General features: G+C 36.4%; 1 protein-coding gene across 1 annotated transcript in view; it reads left to right on the top strand.

The window, feature by feature from the left end:
- ROBO1 (roundabout guidance receptor 1) overlaps positions 1–20,336 on the top strand; it is a 534,041-nt gene that overhangs the window by 452,230 nt on the left and 61,475 nt on the right. The window contains exons 7-9 of the mRNA XM_086482457.1: positions 38–165; positions 17,922–18,046; positions 19,673–19,844. Coding sequence (XP_086338583.1) covers positions 38–165; positions 17,922–18,046; positions 19,673–19,844 — 425 coding nt within the window. The remainder of the gene's footprint in view (positions 1–37; positions 166–17,921; positions 18,047–19,672; positions 19,845–20,336) is intronic.

Here is a 20,336-nt window from a genome sequence, read left to right as displayed (position 1 = left end):
ATTCTTATTCATTGTTTATTGCTATGTATTTTTAAAGATACGAAATCCGTGATGATCATACCTTGAAAATCCGGAAAGTTATGGCAGGAGACATGGGCTCATATACTTGTGTTGCAGAAAATATGGTTGGAAAAGCTGAAGCATCAGCAACTCTGACAGTTCAAGGTAAGAATGTTTCTTTGCATAGTACTCCAATCTACAATATGGTTGATTTTTTATACTTTATATATACAACTTTATAGAGTTGCTGTACGCAGACTACTTGAGTCTGTACACAACTGTTAGAGTTGTTACTTATGCACGAGCTCTATGATGTGTTGTAAAAAAAAAAAGTGTGAAAATACATATTCTTAAGAAATGGAAGTACTTCACATCTAAAAATTTTTGTAAGCAGTCTTAGCAGTACGGGGGTGGGGAACTGAATATGTTTTGATCTTCAGTGTGATCAGAATCATGTCACTTACAGTCTTTATATCTGAAACCCTAACAGAAAGAAGAAAACCAGTGTTACCAAAGTACATTGTTTTAACTCTGAAAGAGAGTTACAAGTTCAAGCATCTGCCAAATTTTTTCAATTAAATATAGTAAAGAAGCAGTGAATGATAAATCTGTTTGTGTATCTAATACAGTAACCCAGACCACTGGAATTCCTGTTGCTTTTTCATTATAAAAGCATATCGTAGCACTACTGTTTTTTCGTAAGATAAAATTCAGTGGAACTCAGTGAACTAATATGTATAAAAATCCTTCATTGCCTTTATATACACAATCCAGATGTTCACTGTTCAGATAATCCCTCTCTTCCTCTCCTGGCTAGCAGACAGGCAATGATGTCATCCTGATGCTTTTTTCTAAGCCCTGATGGTCCTTCTGTCCTTTTCTCTGTTCAGTGGGAATTAGTCATTATGGAGTTCTGGGGAAGTATAGGCTTAAAAGTATTTTATTTGGTAACAGGCCTCTATTTTGACACATTTACTGTAATAGGAAAGGTCTTGTCCTTAACCTGCTCTCCTTTTTCCACTAGAAACGTTTGGTGTCCCTGCATCTGTAGCTGTTAGGAAAATAGGAATTCCTTTGTTGAAGCTCTCATATAGCCAAGAATTTTGAGATGTTCTGTTTTGTTAGTCACCATGACGTTTATACATCAAAACTGATACCTTATGTTTGCAAAATAACCAGCTTTTATGCTCAATGTTTTAGAATAAAAGGTTAGCGTGCGAGCAGTAAGCACAGTTTATTCAAAAGAAAAAGACTGAATTATTTTTTAAAAGACAGTTTGTTTTGAAGATCATGTTTTACACCAACTGTTAATCTCGTAAAATGTTAGTGTTAAGAAAATTTATTTTATGACTGGTTGAGCAGTTACATTTCTGGAAACAGGCTATTGGTAACCCTGATCCTTCGTAGTCCTATTCAAAATAACATACAAACACGTACTTGTAATCCCATTTAGATTAATGGTGCTACTTATATATAAAATGGCATAAGTATGTAGATGTTGGAGGTCTAGAGTGAGATCTCTTGAAATTTGATAATAAAGTGGTGCTCTTTAAGGAACATGATCATAGCCTAAGTCTTGATTCAGCACGATTCTTATTTTTAAGTGCTGTTATTACACAGTCGATATTTACATTGTAACGGCTTTGCTCTGCGGATATTGTTATGGGATAATTTGTTTCCCAGTGTGAATGGATTACCTCCTGAGCCATTTGTCTGTACTAATGCCTTTGTAGAACGGACTGATGTGAGAAACTGTAATGTGTAAGGCCAATTTGTAGTTGGTAATGCAGTAAATTATGATCAAAATCCATTTATTAGAGTATTCACAGACCTAGTTTTATGGGAAGAAAAAAAAAAAGAAAAAAAAAAAAGACTCCTCTAGAAAAAAACTTCCATCTAGAAAAATGCATTTTCCATTCAGATTTTTTCACATTTTTCCTTCTTTTTCCTCCTTCTCCTCTTCTTCCCTGCTCTTCTCTCTTCTTCCATTGCTTAAAAAACTTTGGTTTTTTTTCCTAAAGGGTCAGCTTTTTCTTTTTTTTTTCTACCTCCATCTAGAGGTAGATTTGATCTTGTTTCAGTGTGAATATGACATTGATTTGACTGTTCATGGATACACAGCTCTGAGGAGAATTTTTTTTTTTTCTTATATGAGTAGTAATTTTTCCAGGTAACGAATGGAAATGACAAGTCTTTTGGTGATTGTCAGGTGAACTGTTGACTGTAGGGTTTAATAAATGTGTGTTCTGCTATGCCAAATAGAGTTATTTTGGTTACATATTTGTAAAGAGAGGGCTGTGTTGCAAATCATGGCCTCAGAAGTTGCAGGTGCCACTGTGCAGACTTATTAAATTCAGCAAAGGACAAAGAGGGGATTTTGCTCGGATTTGGGTTTGTCTGGCTTTTGGGTTCTTTTGTGGGAGTTTGTTTTGGATTTTTTCCCCCTCAGTATCTCAGCAGTAGGCTGTGGTGTTTTCATGCCAGACTACGTGCCAAAGAATGAATATGGGAGTTGTTAATGGTAACCACAGAAGACGCATGTCTGTTGGGAAAGGGGCAGTCATCATCTGCCAAGCGTCTGTACGGTGGAACTGCGGCACTGAATGAAACACGGCACACCGCTCTTCGGGACACTGCTCAGGCCTTAGGGTTGGTAGCACTGCTAAGAAGAGGACATATCCTCTTCTATACTTGTCATTTTTCAGGCCTCAAGCACTGTGATTGACCTGTGTATGTTTTGCACTATACAGGGTTATCTAGGGTATTAAAAGGTGGAGCATGCCACACCGAGCCTAATTGAGATATCTAGGTGTCAGGGATGCGTTGATCAAACGCAGCAAATAGCTAACCTGGTGTCTCAGCAGATTGCAGCCCTGGATCTGGCAGTATTAATACCTCCAGGTCAGCTCTGACCCTACTTGAGCTAGCAGACGTTGGAGTGCACAGTGCATGCCCTGCAGTGTTCCCTGTCTCAGGAAAACTGCACAGCGCTGCCTCTGAGCTAAGTGAATGGGCCCAGTTTCTGTCCGTGGACTGGGAACTGTCAACTTGGGTAGTTCAGCTGTATGTAATAGGTCGCTAACTGTAGAAAACAGAAAAGGAGAGGGAGTATCAATTCCATCTTAATGTTCTTTCTGCTTATGGCACCAGCATCACAGATTCTGGTTATTGAAATTGCTGTTTGCTTTCATACAGACTCATAACTGTGGGGATGATAAGTGTTTCCTATGTGAAGTACAGGTGCTGTATTTTTATTGCAATTTCAGGTGTATTCTTAAACCAAATTTGGAGTTCTATTTAACTGTCAAGTTATCTTATTTTCTCTCAGGAAAATTAAACAGTTAAGAAAATGTAATCCTGCTGTTTGCTTTTTCCTAAAATTAGATGTCTCAGTCCTTGTTGTCATTTTGCAGCAATGTGTAGTGCATTTGTAAGGCATCCAGAGACGTTGCTAAACACATGTGGAAGCATTTGATCCAGGAGATGATTAATTATTAAATACATACCTCAGTTAAAACAAACTGCCAGGAAGCAGCCCAGAGTACAGTACCATCCTATTCTATGAATACTGTCTAGTTTACCAAGTAGCTGATGTGCTCCAGAAAAGGGAAACAATGGCCAAAAGTGCATCTATGGAAACAGTGGATTTCTCTCTTGCTCTAGCGCTAAGCAAGTTGGATGTATTTATTGTGTGTTTATTTAATATATATGCAAGATGCTTTTAACGTTTTCGTAGAGATTTCTGTTCTGTGATTTGCTTAGTTTTATGCCTTGAAGCAGGACTATAGAAATTATAATATTATGTGTTCATTATTATCTACTTAATTGAAGCCCGTGCTAAGACACACAAAATTACTGAAAATGCATGTCTCAGAACTTCGGTTCTAAAAGAGAATTAGTTTTGCCATTAATGCAAATAGAAGTAGGACTTCTTCAAGAACCTGTGAATTTCACAATTAATCATAAAAATGCTTTTAAGTAAATCTAACAACTAAAGGTTTGACACATTTTTACCTATTTCCATTTGCTTTGCTCCTAGTTGCAGTACTTCGTTGGGTTTTTTTAACATCTAATTTTATAGTAAGTTTATAATTTATACTGAAGCGAACTTTACTCTCTGATACAAGCAGATGTTATGGCTCCAGTAGAAGTCCTACTATGCCATTGGCCGGGAACCATTGTAGCAATGACAGTGTAGTTGCTACTCAGCAGGAGTTAAGAGAAACAGGTCGAGCAGGTCAGTTGCCTTGAGGACTTTGCAAGAATAATACCAACACTGCCACTGTTGGTGACTGTCAGTTGGTCACCAGCAGGTTGCTAGCGAACAACAGTCATCAAACTGAGCTCTTCTTAACTGTTCTTCCTCAAGCAGTGGCTCTGGAGGAGCTTGCAATACTTGTTACAGTGCCCTGCCTAACATGCAGCAGCAGTGACTGAACTGTAAAATGTAAATTTTGACATTCAAAGGCGCTAAACACATTCAACGTTATCAGTTTGGCAGGAAAAAAGAGGCATTCCTGTCAAAATTATTCTGACCTATTCATATTTTACAGTGATGATCTTTGATATCAAGGTTTTTTTGGATAATGATATCATTAATTTTAGGATCAACAGAGCTTGTCTGCAAGGTGGATAGTGAGCAGAACTTTTGATAAGTGACTTCTGGCTGTGATTTTGCTGTACTAGTCCACTGACAAGGAATTTTAATCTAGAAAGGTGGCACAAGCTTCAGGTCTGGAATTTCCTCCTCCTTCCACCCCCTCTTTGTACAAAGTAGTTTCAGGTAGAAGCCACTACTTTCCCCACAGTAGAAGGCACCTATTTGATAAGGCTTCTGAGTAGGGCTGAGAATACTACCTGGAATGAAAAGGAATAGGGTTTGCTGTTTTGTCTGTCAGATACCATATAAATGTTTCTACTGTGTCAGGCCGCTGGTACACTTTGTAAGCTGGCTGTAAGTGTAATTGCTTCATGGACATCTGCGCTACCTATGTTAAAATATCAAAGACAAAATTCAGATTTCTGTGGGATTACAAAAATGCTATTGAGGTATATGGTGGTTATTCTGTGTTGCAGTGAATGCCTCACTTCACATGGGTGAATTTAATCACTTGAATTTTAAAACTAGGATTTGGATTTAAATCTGAACTTGTCTACAAGGTCTCTCTTTAAGTCAGTATTTCTCCTTTTGAAAGAACTAATTTTAGCCTGTGTTCTGTTGTCAGTCCCCATGAAAAAGGAAGGAAGAATAGTGATTGCCCTGTGAATATCAGAATTTTTTTAATAAATAAACTTTTGCAGGATGAATGAGGGAAACTATCTCTTATGGTTTGTATAGCTTAAAGAGATAGCCCTTTCCCACTTAATGACTGCTTTAAACAATGACAGCAGATTTCTATCAGGGATATGAGGAGTTTGGCTGTCACCTATTTCTGGTGAAAGAATATAAATCTTAAAAGATAAAAGGAACTGAGGAAACTATTTGAAGAAGAGGTTAGTGCCCTGAAGGTGCTTGTTCTACTGATGCAAGTGATGAACACCAAGATTCCTGAAGCATTTCTAAAATAAAGATTAAAAAAGGAATCAGTAAATATTTTGGTGAAATTATAAAAAAAAAAAGTGATTTACAGTTGCTTCAAATCTATGTAATATATTATAATAAATAGCTGCTTCTATGTTTTAATGTTTTTAGATGGAGTTCTATTTTTTTTTTTTACATGGAGTCTCACAACAGGGACAGCAATTGCTTAAAGGGAAATAACACTTAAAAACTTTTGAGATTCCTTCCTGCCATTTAGTACTTTGAAACAAGGACTTGAGACAGGTATTTCTGAGCAAGTAGAACCAAAGGAGTCCAAATAATTTGGAGAAACATTACTACAAAAATAAGTTGAAGTTAGAGGCTTTCTTCTGCTGAAAGGGTTTTATTTACTGTAAAGTTCTTAAAAATTTTACCTTTTAATCACTTGCTGCAGAGAATTGAAGAAAGACATTTTTGTAGCATACTTCAGCGCTCAATTAAAAAGTAGCAAAGAAAATCTGAAGACTGTTTTCTAGTGCTTCCAATTTCCTAAATCCCATGGCTAGGGAAAAATCAATTGGTTTTGTATCAGGCTTTACTGTTGCAGACTTTATCTTGTGGCTGCTGTTCTAAAGATAACACTTCAATAACTGTCTTTGGAATAGACAAAGTAGAATTTTGCTGCAAGTTGTTGAGCTTGCAGATTTTTGGGTTTATGTATAAAATGAAATAGAGTGCAAGGAATAATAATTTATGTTCGTTGTTCGTTGAACAGTACTTCTCCTATATGTTCATTCTGAAATAAATAAACTTTGGCTTATTTTTGCCTTGTAAGTAGTTGTCATAAGGTTTATACTATCGGTGCTTGACAAAAAAAAATACTAACTTATAACAAAAGTGCATTCAAACATTATTTTGATTAGCTGTTCTGAGTACCACTTGTTACTATGGATTATGTTTTGATGAACACTAAAATATTTTATTGTTAGGTGCTGAATAATACTTAAGAACTGGTAATAATCTTGCAGTCTTTATACACGCAATAGATCACCTAGCAGGCTCAGTATCAAAATCTTCCAGTGTAAGAAAAAACCAAGCTTCTTCAGGTTAAACTATTAAATATCAAATATGCTCACATTATTTTCTGCAGGAGGTATCTGCACACTCCTCTTGACCCTATAACCACTAATTCCCGAAGTTTGGGGTGGGTTTTTTTTTTCCCCATGTAAGTATGGAATAGGATGAGAGGATTGAGAAACAAAAACCCAAAGCCGTCTGGATGGACATCAGGTTTCTTGCCTTGTTTTCATAGATGTCCTATGCTGTCTAAACAGCACTGAAGGGGATTCTGTTCTCTTCATCTTTCAGTGGCATAATGACAGCCCACTTAGGACTTGGATCTCCTGAAATTAAACAGATGTTCTTTTGACATGGTTAAGGTAGCACATCTATACTTAGGTCTCAGTACAGAGGAAGAAGTCACCTGAGAGTTTTGCTGTGGTCCGGTCTTTCACCAGCAAGGTCTGATGACCTTTTCTGTACCTCTTCCTTCAGAGCTCTTGGTTACTCAGATCTTGTCAGACTTTTTCCTAGAAGAGTATAACTAACCTAACTGAAGACTAAATCTCAAAACATATTTGCTAATAACCCTAGAACATCATAGCTGCAGCAACACTTTTGTTTCAGACTACCACCAGTTTTTGATAGCATTATAGTCTTTTGGCAGAGGTGAGCTACTGCTTCGCTGTATGAAAATCAGGCTAAGTGTCCCTGAATTTATTTTATTTATTTTAATTTTGCATATTGTGTTTATTTCCTTAAGCAACTTGTTCCCTTTTCTACCTCCATCACGGTAAAAATTCCCAGTACCTGACAGATAATTCCATCTTGATTAGAACTCTTTTATGTTGTATTTTTTGCTACCTATAATTAAGATTTATTACTATGTCATGGTTACCTTCCTGTTAACATAATTAAAAAGTAATTCAGGCATTAGTGTCCCATATGTAGACTTGGGTTGTCTCTATGTGGAGGCTGTGGTTTCACCATAAAAGAAATCCAGATTTCTTTTGAAACACTATCTGTTTCAGTTGACAGTATTCCTTATTGAGTATTGCATGCCCAAAATAACACTTTTCAATCATCAAAAGTTACCGCACTGTACAGATTTATTGTCCTTCCATTTTTAGTGTATGTTTGGTATCCATTGATCATGGGGCTTGGGCCAGTTTTCACAAATAGCCTTAACTTATAAGAAGGTCGCTATGGATTTCAAATACTTCTTTCCAAGAAGAAAACTGTGCTATCGTAAAGAGCTGGGGAAAAAAATCCCACTCTGTTTCCTTTTCAGCTCTACAATCTTTTACTGTAAGTCAAAAAATGCGGTAGGAAGTTTCTACGAATTCTTCAAATAGTATCCAGCTATCATAATCTTTTTTTATTTCTGCACAGCTTATTTAAAATTCATCTATCTTTTTTCACTCTTTTAAAAGGCTTTAGTATAAATATTTGTGGTCACGACTACTTAGATTGCAGCAGTGCCCCAAATTACCTCAGTTCTTTTTAAACACAGGGGAAGACAAGTCTTCTCTGAAAAGAGGAGCCTGGGAAACAGGACTCCACAATTTACTGCATTACTCTAGTTTTTAAATAGATGGAATTAAACTTGCCCTAAGTGTGCTCTCTAAATTCTCTTTGGTTTATAGGATGGTTTAGGAGGACTCAGAGCAAGGAAGGGGAAGGGCAGACTAGGAGAGGAACTTCTGGAAGACCTTAAATCCCTCTGTCCCTCTCTCTGTCTTCTAACCCCCGTATTTCAGATTTCTGTTGTCACCTCAGAGTAATGGCTACGGGATTTGTAAATATTTTAAACTGCACACTATGTATATTAACCTGAGAAGTGCTGCCTTTTAAAACCATACTGCAAAGTCTATTTCAACGTTTTTTATTTTTATCATAGAAATCTTCATTGACTCCTGCAGAAGGAGACATTATGAACTCTATTTTGTAGCTAGTATCAGCAAAATCAGTTGCAAATCAAAAAATCTCATGTGAGTATATTTTACACATTGTTCTCTACCCACAAATTTTTTCAGATCATTCGTTCCCCGCACACATATATGCACACACAGACTTGTGTAGCCCTTTTCATCTTGACTTTTTAGATGTCTTAAAAGCAAGATTCATTAGCCTGCTGTGAAGTAGACATTAAGATAGTGTGTTTCCACGACTGAGACACAGCTGAGATAGAGCCAGATTTTACTGGCCAACCCCCTTAATTCAAGTTGAGGAGAGAAACACTTCTCAGCCTAAATTCAATCTGAAAATGGCCAGAAAGCCATCAGGAGTTAATGCCGTTTGATAGCTCTTGAAAACAGAATAGCACCCAAACAGGAGGTTAGGTTAATGCACAGATCTTGTGCTGTTTATCAGCAGAGGGTGGAATTGAAGGCACCAAAGAGAGTAGAGAAGCTTCGTGACATTTCAATGCCAGTAATGAAGCCAAGAAAATGTTGAAACAAATTGCTAGTTGCTCCCACCGCAGAGCTGAGAATAGGTACCTTCCTGCTTGCTACAGGAGGGAGAATCGTTGATTTTGAATCCATGGCACTCTAAGTTGATCTCTAAAGTTGATTCTGGAGTTGATGATGTTGAACTGCCATGCTGCGGGTATTGTGTTGTATGCGTTTAGGTATGTGATCTAAAGCCATATCCTCGCTTGTGTCTCTCCCTGGTGTATGTACCAGCTCTAGATGCACTTATGTTTTCAAGGCTTTATTTGTGCTGTCAACACCAAGGAGCAATGCTTGCCTTTTTTTGTCATCAGACCACTTTCTCCTAGAGCACATTAGCACTCCTGAGTACACACAGGCACCTGCCCTTTTTCACTGGGTACCAGGTTAAGAGACGTAAGCTACATCCAGCCTGTCAGGCATGTGCGGATTTCCAGACTGCAGCTGTGTCATGGCTGCTGGCTCATGGTGTGGCCAGGTAAGTGCACAGTTAGAAGGGCAGGTGGTAGACCACTGGTACCCTGAGAGTGGCACTTAGGTGTAGGGCACAGACTAGCTAGCCTGTTTCTAAGTTACTGCCCAGCATGTGACAAGTCTTCACTATTCAGATGGAAGAGGGAATGAATGTCAATAAAAAAAAAAAAAAAGTCATTGGGAAGTATGTTGAGGAACACAGCAGCTAATTGATACTGAAATTTTCCTCTTACTAACTTTTCTGTGCATGAACCGGAAACACTATTACAAGTTTCTAGGTTTCCACTACTTCTAAAGGTGATTTTACTATCAGAACTATTTTTCCTAACACTCAGTCAACTGCTTGCTTTCTTAATTTCATTCTCTTACTTACAGTACCATTATAGAAAACAAGTAATCTGTTTATTTTCTGATCGGTTAGATTTCTGTCTTCTTGCCTTTGGTAACTTTGAAGTTACCGTAGTCACTTGTTCCTTTAAACTTAAGAAGTGCTTATCTGACACGGCAGCAGCAATCCAAAACAGAATTTTTCCAGTCATCATAAATGTAATAAACCACGATCACTCCCTTGCTGGGGGTTTGGAATTACAAGTCATCACTTTTGATTTGAAACATTAAAAACCTCATGTAAACATTTTACTTCAACTCTATGGCTGTGGCATACATGGTGCCAGACTGTTAGTCCTTTTCTCAGAAGTCTGTGCTGCACTGTATCACACTTCATGCTCTGGTGCTATGTACTGTGAAAGCATTCATGGTGGGTAAGGGTGTCCCAGTCTGGTCTTACGTGAATGTGAATTTTAGCAAAAAATCTGGGAAAATATGTATTATTTATATATGTATCTAGACCTCAAGAAGTGACAGCTGAAAACAGAGAAACCAATGAGGATGAAAAGCGATATACCCCAATTATTTTGTAATATACCTGGTGTTATTTCCTCGTATTTTTCACAGGTTGAAGCTGGGAGACAGCTGAGTAGCAGCATTTCTATTTTTTCAGAATAAGAGATTTTGGCCTTTGTTTATTTCTCTGTATAAAGTGATACTTGCCACAAATGACTGCAGAGAGATGTATATATCAAGCATATTGCGTGTTTCAGATTGCTTTGATGAGAACAAATAGCCTACAAACAACTAGATAGGAAATGAAACATGGCACATTGTCTTAAGCTATCTCCCTTAATAATAATAGTTATTTTTGCGAAACACCTAATAGACATGTTGCAGAAATGCATTTTATGGTCCTTGTTCAGATACTTGAAGGCAAAAAGTAGTTAATTAGATTTCAGGGTGTAGCAGGCTGAGCAATGAGACATATATATGAACAAAGCTTTCTAGTTGAGTCTTTGTTTGGAATTAGAGAAGGAATTGGAAGATAAAATTGTTCAGAATTTCTTTTTTTTTTTTTTTTTTTTTTTTTTTAAGGAGTGAATAGTTAGAGTTTGACCAGTTTGCTAAATGTACTCAGAATCTCGCCATTTCTTCTGCATGTAACTCTGGTACCCAAATTTTCTGTACCCACTTATTTCAGACAGAGGTTATAAACAGTGGGTTTCTCACCCACTCATTTCATACCAAGATTATAAACAGCTGAATTTCAGCCATTCTGCAGAACTGCAATGCTCCATGACAGATAGTGTAGCTGTCTCTATTCTCTCTATGTTGATATCTCTGGAGTTTCTCCTCTCTTATTGTCTAGTCTCTACCTGGCCAATTGCATAAGAAATTACTGCTCCAAGCTCCACTGTCTCTTCCAAGACATAGACTCACATGCATTCCATCTCGTATCAGTTTGTTTCTACAGGCACATTCAACCTCTGATATTTTTCACTTGAACTGGGATTAATGTATCACAAAACTAATTGAAAGCAATCTAAATTTCATTGCGGCTGCCATTTCCTACATTAGTCATATGGCCAAGGATTTATACAGAAGCTAAAGATTATAAATGAGCTTGATTGTTGTATGTAATTATTGGCGTAAAGGTCAGAATTGTTTCATTTCTCTGGGGTAGAATTGTGCTTTCTTGATTCCTTTATAGTAGCTGCTATGGGTATCAAGCAGTCTTTGAAGATGTGCAGATTTTTATTTAAATAATAAAAATGAAACACATTGATCTTAAATCAAAAATACTTAGCTTGTGTCAGCTAAGATATCTTCTGAGCACCTGGAAGGTATTCATAAATAGTAATGGTCAGAAAAATTAATGAGTATTTAATATGCAGACCAAAATACTTTTTAGTAATTAAGTACCACCTTGGATCTCAGGATGTCAAAAACACCTTATTCGTACAAATGAATGAAAATTTCTACAATTTTACTTTCTTTGAGATAGATAATTAGTACCACAGCCTTCAAGAATGGAGTACTTGAAGTTTATAGCTTGTCCAATATCAGACTAAGAAACAGACACTACCCTATCATATTTAATTCTAAATATGAGGAAACCAACAGGTTACAGAGATACACTAGATCAACATTTGCATTCTGCTTTGTGAGAAGAATTACAGAATGGGTTATTTAGAGATGCAGGCATTACACAGAGTATGTTGTGGTCTTGTATGTACCTGTGAGGAAGGGCTGAGAGAAAGGTGCTTGCACAGCTTGGAGAGGTGTCTTCAAGGGGAACATAACAGCAGCTCCCAGCTACAGGGAGGTTTTTGGTAAGAAGAAGCCAGGCTCTTCAGAGTGGTGCATGGTGGGAGGCCAAGAGACAGTGTATTTAAGTTGAAAAAAGAGAGGTCGAGGCTGGATATGAGGAGAAATTTCTTCACTGGATGGACAGTCAAGCAGTGGAACAAGTTGCGCAGAGAGGCTGTTCATTCTCAGTCCTTGGAAGTTTTCAAGACCCAACTGGATCAACCTGGTCTGACCTCATAGCTGACCCTGCTTAAGCAGGAGGTTGGACTTCCGATCTGATTATCTTATGATGCTCCAATACTACATCTGTCAAATGCAATAGTTTCTCCATTGACATCTGGCGACTATACTAGTCTGTAGTTTCAGTCCTAAAACTGCAAATTCCTACTCGTGCAAGTGGATTTAATGATACCAATAGTCCTATTGAGGTTAATAGGATTGCAGGCAAGAATAAGGCATTAAAAGATCACATCACAAATTTGGAAACCACTTTTATTTTTTATTCAGTGACTGGACACATCTTCCCTGAGAAACCTCATGCATCAAGAAATTATTTGAAAGGCAAAAATATTATTCCTTTGGTCTTTGTGGTTTTACACGCTAACTTCCTGTCTTTACAAGTAGGTTATTCCCCCTAATTGCCATGTGAAAAGCCATGATTAACACAGGAAAAATTACTTTACTTTATAATTGAAAGTGCTGTCACATAAACTGTGCCATAATAGAGAGAGAACTATTTACTTCTCAGTTTTAGTAACCTTAGATATCAACAGGATGTAAGTCAAACTAAGAAAGTGGCCTTTGTTGTAGTTGTTGCTATTATTGTTGTTCTTTTAAACCACATGATGTCCCTCTGACAAACCTGTTTAAATTTTTATATGAAATTTCACTCTTTGCCTTTGCCACAAATTTGCAGCCAATGCGATGCCCTGTTTTTACAGGGATTCATTTATGTATCATGTGTCAGTATCCCCTCTGTTTCTACAGGTGGGCAAAAAAATATATTTGCTTGACAGGCTTATTTTTGACCTACACTAACAAAACCGTCTGGTAAAAAGAAAAGGGGACATTCAGCGCTTACAAGCTAATTTAATTTGTAGAAATGTAATTGAGCAAGCAACACAGATTTCTATCTGTTAGAAATTTTCAAGTGAGCTTTCATAGGGCTTAGGCAGCTTTGCGTTGCTACCAAGATGACTGAACTTTTCTTTTTTTTGGCACTAGTCAAGTAATGGAAAAATGGTAATTTAGAGTTACTTCCTCTGTGCAAGAATTGCATCTCATTAAGTCTCTTATCAGGCTACTTCATGTAGAATATGAGTTGTGTTTTATGAAGAAGCGTTTCTAATTTCAGATGGGTCAGAGTGCAAGTTTAGTAGAGAGCTTTTCAGTTAAAAAGGTGTGGTTACTGGGTAATGTAGTTGCACACGATGAAGAGTAGCTTGTAGCTGAGTCTTGGGGACGACCATATTTCTCTTAGCAATTCTTGTGTATCATTTCTTGTCCACTCGTCTTACAAATCATAGACTTGCAGATAATCTGAGCAGAATAATGTATGCTGAAAAACTGAAGCGCACAGTTAAAGAAGGCTAATGTACATCTGGAATACTTCCTTAACATTGAAATTCAAATATTAGGAAAATGGTAATTTCAACTTCCTCTGTTTGGAATTATTTCCTAAAAAATGTCTCTAATAACATAAAACCTAAATTCTCTCTGTGATCTAGTTTTGGCGCATTCAGTTGCAGCTTCTTGGCTTCAACATGATCCAAATTCCAATATTATATCTGATTCTCTTTCTGCTTCATTTTCATAATACACCTGGAGTCCTCTGTATTTATTTGAACAGTAAGCCAGTATTCCTCATGCCTAATGAATGCTGGCAGAATGGATATTATTAGTTTCTTCTATGTGTATCAGAGGATGGTTTATTGCAGGTGCTTACCTACTTGATATGAATGTGTAGTGTGCTGAACAATAGTTGTTTTACTTTCAACATAAAGTGGTAAGACCAAAGTGTTGAAGGGCTTCGTACTTCTAATATGCCTTTAAAAAATTACATATTTTTGGACTTTAACTGTAATTATCTTATACCAACTACACTTTTTTGATCAACTTTTTTGTCAATATCTGTGTACATTTTCAAAATGCAGGATTTTTACATTTTTATTTCCAATTTATTCTTTCAATTTGTGATGTATGATTGGAATGCTTTCTGACATGTCTTTCTTTTAGAAGTGAAGTTAGCCTGCCAGGATCTGTGCCATTTCAAAGTTTATGAAGATTTTCAACTATGGTTGAAAGATAATTTAATATTAGATAATTTGCCACTGACACTTTCTGTTGAAAAAAATATAATCTTTTGCAATAAATCTCTTGTTTTGAATACTTTAGTGAAATTGAGGTTTAGGATATGGGGGGGAGAAAATGATTGAGAATATTTTCAAATTAATTTTAATTGTGGATTAGTTTGCATTTGCATTTTGATGTTGATACAGTGTTCTTATGCTAAAGAGATTGGTGTGTGGTCTAAATGCCTCAGCATATTATCAATTTTTTAATAAACTTCCTTTGTAATAGCTAATAGCCTCAGAAAAGTATTTTCCGTTTGTTTGGATGCTTTAAAAAGGGTGTAAATGTTCCATTTCAGCAATGTTGCAGATAGATATTTACTGGAGATTTCCAGATAATTTTACCATGGAAAGCTGTTGATGCAGAGAAATAATGATAATATGAAAAAAAAATACTTAAGGTTACACAACAGTTCATTGCAGAGGCTTGGAGTAGAACCCAGGTTGCCTGACCATTATTTCAGTCTGTTACCTATTTTCCTCTACAGTCTGCTTTCAGTATTTTATAGAGATTTTTGCTTAAAAGTCAAATTAAAAATATGTGGTTCAACATTTTAAACCTGTTTTTCATATATCAGAATATATGTGTGCTTTCTAAGGTCCTCGCCAAGGGTCCTTTTTATTTTTTTTTTTTTAATTTTGCTTTATTATTTGCTTTGTTTCATGTCTATTAAATTTTATTTATTCCATGTTTTCTTTTTGTTTTGTTTTTGTTTTTAGTTGTGTCTGGTAAGTTGAAATTTTATTGGCCATCTTCTAGTCATCGTATCACTGTGACGGGAACTTCTCCTCCCCTTCCCATCCATCCCCTTCCATGTCCTTCAACCAGTCAGCTCCCATCTTTTACTTGTTATTGACAAGACACATCGCACAGAATAAATTCTGCATGAAGTATGGGTAACTTAATGGCAAAGAGAAAGGTAATGGGTTGCTAACTTTCTGTCTGTTTTTACTTGCTGTGACGAGTCAAATCCTGGTGTCTTCTTTCTTCAGTGACTGCATTAGTTGAACTTAAAAGTGTTCTATAAAAAAATTACTTTTATTTTAAAGGTCTCAAGGATAGAAGTTGTTCTTCCTTAAGTGGATTATTATTTCAGTGACTTTTACAGTATATTCATCACTTACCACATGTATGTGACCCAAGGTGTGAAACCAAACTGAAGTTAATAAAAAAAAAAAATGGTGAAAGTGCTTCCAGTACAGTGAACATTGAATGGACTTTAATAACAAAGTTTCAATTAAGCCTGTTTTAATTCTTCTGACATTGAAGCTAATAGGATTTTAATTATTTGCCCTAATGGCCTTAGATTTAGAATATGCGTATGCATAATATGCGTATATATTTATAATAATAAATGTACAAAATACGTATTTAGAATAGTATGTAGAGAAACATGGGTCTATTGACATTTTGTAAATTCTACCCTGGTTACCTGAAAGATTGAATTTCCCCTTATTTTTTGTGTTCAGTAGTCCCTGAGCAGTCATCTTCAGGTACTAGAATCATGCATTCAGCTGTGCTGGTGGTCAGAACCATTTTAATCTCTTTATAGCTGTACCCATACTAAGTTCAACAAAATCTGAAACCTTATAAATCCTATACACTAGCACAGGATTTAGAAACCCTCAGTTCCATTTTCTGTGTTGGTGTGTCACAGACAAGTACAGAACCAGCCAAGCACTAAATTTAACTATATGCTAAATTTATTCTTGTTGTTAGAATCCAACAGCATATCAAAGGTGCTTCACCCTCATCTCCATTGTCCCCATCATACCTTACATCCCCATGGCAGACACCCAACAGTTTCACCTTTCATTCTAAATTAAACATGCTGTCACATCAAAGTCTTCCCACATCTTTTTTCGAGGTATTGATTGAATGTTTCAGAGCTCAATATTTTAAAGTCTGCTAATTACTGGAGGTCAATCGCACTTTCACTTTGGGTAGTTTCTTATCTAAGGAAATTCTAGGAAAGGTAGCATTTGCAAATGTGAATAATAATAATATGTTGTGCTTTAAAAATTCCTCCCAAAGCAGGAGGGTCATACGAAGAGTATATTCTAATATGAACTTAATAGGGAGCAGAGACAAAAGGCATGAGGAACAGATAACTGAAAGTTTTGGCCCACTGAAAGCAATTTTTTTAGAAAGGACTTTGAGTGTTAATGAAGTCTGTCTAGATAAAGCCACAATTACTCAATGTTGATAAAATACATTGAGTGATATCTTCTTTAAATTACATGATTCACACTCTTTTTAAAGGAAAATTTTGTAAATATAGAAATGTTTGAAAGGAGGAAAAAAAACCAACACCAAAACCATTTGAGATAATAAAGTCAGATTCAGAACATCCTCTTTATTCTCAACCCAAAGAAGAAAGAGAGTATAATTAGTTTTGGACAGATGATCAGAAAGAATTGGAAATGAATAGGTAAATGGACTTTCATTTAATGCACATTTTTCAAGATGTGAGAGCTAACAGCCTATAAATATAAAACAAGCTAGATTTTTTTTCTGTGCTAGCCCCGTCAAGATATCTAATGCTATCATCTATGCTGTTACTTTTAAAATGTGACTGACATGATTTTTTGACGTTCTATTTACTACTGGATGAAGGGGTTGTTGAAGTCTGTATAAATCAAACAGTTTGGACAATGCTGGCAGTATTTATAATGTTAAGCTGAGCAGATGTTTCAAATTTGCTTTCATTTGCATATATATTTTGTTTGCACATGCCCTTGCCCGTGTAAATGAGGAAGACATTTAGCTCTGCTGTTCCTTTAAATTCATTCCGCTTCAGTAATTGGACTGAAAATTTTAAATTATTATAATTTGTTCAATAGTGTTTCTGGGGCTTTTGACTTTAAATTTTCTTGAGACCGCCAACTACATTAGAAGTCTCTTACGTAAGCAATTAAGGGCTTTTTCTCTCCTCAGCTTCCCTAAATCAAAGACGATGACTTTTGTACATGTAAGCCTGGGTTCATAGTTACTCAACAGTGCTTGTTGCAGCCCTTGACAAAGTGAGGCCTGTGGCCCAGTTGTCCCTCAGTGATTTCTCAGTTCTGACTTGTAGCCATACTCCTCCTTTAAAAAACAAATTGTAACAAATCTGTTGCACTGGTGACTGTTGCTCTGCAAATTGTCTCATTAAGTCGGTGGGACTTAGTTCCTTATATAAGTGGTCAGTAATAAAAGTACATGATGCACAGAGTTTTAATTGGGAGGTCCAGCAACAGAAAAGGTAATCTGAGTGATGCTGAAGTACTGGTGTGTCTCTGTGTTGCTTCTCCTTACTGAAGAAACTTAACTATTCTGTTTTACACCATTTAAAGTCAGTAGGCAAATTACGCTTTCACATAGGCTAACTTCGGTCTTCTGATAGTAGTGTGATTTATTCTTTTTTGGTGTTTTCCTTTCAGAGCCTCCACAGTTTGTTGTAAAGCCTCGAGATCAGATAGCTGCACTGGGGAGAACAGTGACTTTCCAGTGTGAAGCAACTGGAAACCCTCAGCCAGCCATCTTTTGGCGGAGGGAGGGAAGTCAGGTAAAACAGCCTTTCTGTCCCTTCTTCCTGGCAGTTTCTTGAAGAGATGATGACACATGAGAGAAAAATATTTTAATTATTGTTTTGAAGATATGGAAAAATAGGTCTAGAGCATTTGTGTGTGTCTGGCAAACTAAACCGTTTGCTATATTCATCTGCATCACTGCATGGGTAGGACTCTACTTTGAGGCTAAGGAGATACACTTTCTCACTCAGTCAGTTTGCTGACAGATCATACCTGAATAGGTCACTTTTTCTCCCAGCTCCCTTATTTGAATGGGAGGAAAAAATATTTTCAGCTTCTTTGTAAAGGACGTTGAAAGCCGGTGGGTGAAATACAATATAGCACAGCAAGAGAATCACAGTTTTCTTTCAGAGTCATCTTTTGAAGGAAGGATGTAACACAAAGTATTCTTTATTGGAAGGAAAGAAGGAATATGGGATTCTTGTTTTCCTGTGAATGAAGGAATGAATGGTGCAATAGAATGTGACAGGGTTCTTTGTGTTCCAAAACAATAGGCCAGAGAAATTGAGAATGCTTAGAGGTTGACTTCTTTAGTCCATTTGGAAAATTTCTGTCTAAATACCTAAGTACAGCCAGACCGATAACCAAATTTAGATTATGATCTTCAATGGTCTAAGCATAGCTGTATATTATGTTTGTATTTTTGTATGACTTGGATTGTGGGTTTTTTTCTTTCCTCAAGTATTGTCTAGTACGTAATTTTTCTGGCTTATTTTTGACACTGCTGCGTGGTGACCACTTGTGATGACTGAGGGAACTGGAGGAGGAGGTCAATGAATAGGGTTTGCTAATACTGAAGTAAAGGATGTTGTGTCCTATTCCTTTGGATGGTTTTTGGAAATGCAAAATATAGTTAGGCAAGAATGAGAGATAAAAAATAGCCTCTGTGACCTTAAAGTATTTTCACTGATGTATTGTTCAGGCAGAGGTAGAAATTCAGAGTCAGTATTTAGTGTAAAGGACTTACGTTATTTGGATTGCAGTTCGGATTTTTGACCGCTGTTGTTAAATACTATGTACTTCATACCAAAACTATCTCAGTAGAAACTGGCATAGGATTTAATTCCATATTATAAGACTCATTATAGAACACAAACACTATGATTAGAGAGACCTAAACACCATCTCTTTTTAAAGAACTGCTCCGTTCTTAGGAAGGAGAAAGTTAAAATGCAAATAAATAAACCAACATCTGCATTTAAATGAAATAAATAGAATGCCCTGGAGTGAGTTCTAAAAAAGGATGTTAAAGCAACTTACTTAGATTCACCACAGTTCCTTTCACCATTACGGTATCTGTAAATATCACATCTTTGCCAGTGCCTGTTAAACTTCGTGTAAAGCCCAACATTGACCATAGAGGGTGCTAGAGCAGTCTCAAGACTTACACAATTATATGTGCATATCTGCACCTATTTTATCACAAAAAATCCTATAAAAGCTATTCACGTTGTGGTATTAGACATGCTTAAGATACAAAGAGCAGAATGTTTTACGTATAGAGTAAAAAGATAAATTTGTCTAGAGATATTAAAGTTGATTGATATTTGAATGTATTTGACCCCTTTTTTTCCCCACTTTCTTTCTTATACGTCTTGTAGAATCTGCTTTTCTCATACCAGCCCCCTCAGTCATCCAGCCGATTTTCAGTTTCCCAGACAGGAGACCTCACTATCACCAATGTCCAGAGATCTGATGTTGGGTACTATATCTGCCAGACTTTAAATGTTGCAGGAAGTATCATAACAAAAGCCTACTTGGAAGTTACTGATGGTAATGATACCTTTATTTTGTCATTTCCAATCTTTTATTTTTATTTGAAGACAGCAGTGGAATGATATGACACTGCTTTGAAATGTGCTTTGTATAAATGCTGATTGCATGTGCCTTTGGACATAAAAATCCTGGTTTGGCCATCTCTGTCAGGGGTTTAAAATTTTGGTTATTTTGTGACACTATTTCCATTTTATATTTAGTAAGTATAATTCAGTTTATGGATTTTTGTCAGATCTGTTAATTTATCTGTCTCCTTTTTAGCTTCCCCCACTAGATTTAGTTTACTTTCAGATTGCTTGTTGCTTAGCTCTTTATCCTTACTATCGTGCGTCCGTATGCTTAGCATCTCCATTTAACTGTTTTTTCCCCTGTTTTTTTTTAATATTGCAGTATAGCAAGGAAAAGACCTCAACCGGTGTGGAAGTCAATAGAATAACATACAAATTACTATTATTATACATTCCTTTTTAGAAGCAGTTGGGAAAAAAA

This window comes from Leptosomus discolor, chromosome 1 (assembly GCF_034619465.1).
Source record: "Leptosomus discolor isolate bLepDis1 chromosome 1, bLepDis1.hap2, whole genome shotgun sequence".
In the NCBI taxonomy this organism is placed as follows: domain Eukaryota; kingdom Metazoa; phylum Chordata; class Aves; order Leptosomiformes; family Leptosomidae; genus Leptosomus; species Leptosomus discolor.
This window is presented reverse-complemented; position numbering and strand designations above follow the sequence as displayed.